This window comes from Taurulus bubalis (genome assembly GCF_910589615.1).
Source record: "Taurulus bubalis genome assembly, chromosome: 19".
Classification (NCBI taxonomy): Eukaryota; Metazoa; Chordata; class Actinopteri; order Perciformes; family Cottidae; genus Taurulus; species Taurulus bubalis.
In genome coordinates this window covers 18,579,286-18,580,509 of record NC_136607.1, presented here as the reverse complement: position 1 = coordinate 18,580,509, position 1,224 = coordinate 18,579,286, and the positions used below count along the sequence as shown (strand labels likewise).

General features: G+C 48.0%; 1 protein-coding gene across 1 annotated transcript in view; it reads right to left on the bottom strand.

The window, feature by feature from the left end:
* Window positions 1–802: 802 nt before the first annotated feature.
* gfra2b (GDNF family receptor alpha 2b) overlaps window positions 803–1,224 on the bottom strand; it is a gene marked incomplete at both ends in the record, with an annotated part of 36,909 nt that continues 36,487 nt past the window's right edge. The window contains one exon of the mRNA XM_079235238.1: window positions 803–1,224. This exon is cut by the window's right edge and continues 45 nt beyond it. Coding sequence (XP_079091364.1) covers window positions 803–1,224 — 422 coding nt within the window.

Here is a 1,224-nt window from a genome sequence, read left to right as displayed (position 1 = left end):
GAGCAAGGAGACGTGATTCCTTTGTCCAAAATGTCCCTTTTAAACAACACAGAGATGTTTCGTGTCCTGAAGCAGCAGAAGCCGGCGTGTGAAGTCGGCAGACAAAGAGAACAAAGGAAGAACAAAGGAGGGGAAGTTCCTGTCCTACGCGCTCAGGAGTAAATGCAGCCTCAGCCCTCCATAATGGTCCTGGTGGTCCCAGTCAGCAGAGTGAGTCCGGGTATCGACGGACCAACTTGCTCTGATCGATAAACACAACACTCAACTGAGAGCCATGAACACGTGCACGGTGGATTTTTCCTTTTCAGTTTGAGAAAGCAAAGACAGCAGCTTCCAAGATTAAAATGCTGCTGGAGGAGGTTCTGGATTTATCATCCAAATATACAAACAGCCGGAACACGAACACGTCACACCGTCAGCATCAAACACAAGCTTCAGAGTCTGTCAGAGCTGCTGCTGGTTCAACCGGGTCCATATTCTTTATACGTTCTGATGTTATGATGAGTTATGATAGCAGATTTATGAGTGATGGCCATCCGCCTGTACTAATATCCAGCCCAGTACAGTCTGATCAATACTCAGAGTTTCGGAACCCATCCTTCCTTTAGCTGATGCTAAAACGTGAAAGTCTGTATGTTTGTACTGTTTAGTCCTCCTAGACTCCTCCTGAGAGTCTTCCTGAAAGTCATCCCTGTCCCGGGACTCACATTGGATCAGGAAAAACTCCCCCAAATAAAGATAGTAAAACCCTTTCACATGGAAAAAAGGGAAGAAACCTTTGGGCTTGAAGTCGACCTTGAAGTCAGCAGCCAAAGAGAACAAATGAGGAATAAACGAGGGGAAGTTCCTGTTCCACGCGTTCCTGAGAATCCTTGTCTTCCCAAGAGTCTTCCTGAGTGTCTTCCTGAGTGTCTTCCTGAGAGTCTTCCTGAGAGTCTCCCTGAGAGTCTTCCTGAGTGTCTTCCTGAGTGTCTTCTTGAGAGTCTCCCTGAGAGTCTCCCTGAGTGTCTACCTGAGTGTCTTCCTGAGAGTCTTCCTGAGAGTCTCCCTGAGAGTCTCCCTGAGAGTCTCCCTGAGAGTCTTCCCGAGAGTCTCCCTGAGAGTCTCCCTGAGAGTCTTCCTGAGTGTCTTCCTGAGAGTCTTCCTGAGAGTCTCCCTGAGAGTCTCCCTGAGAGTCTTCATGAGATTCTTCCTGAGAGTCTTCCTGAGAGTCTTCATGAGATT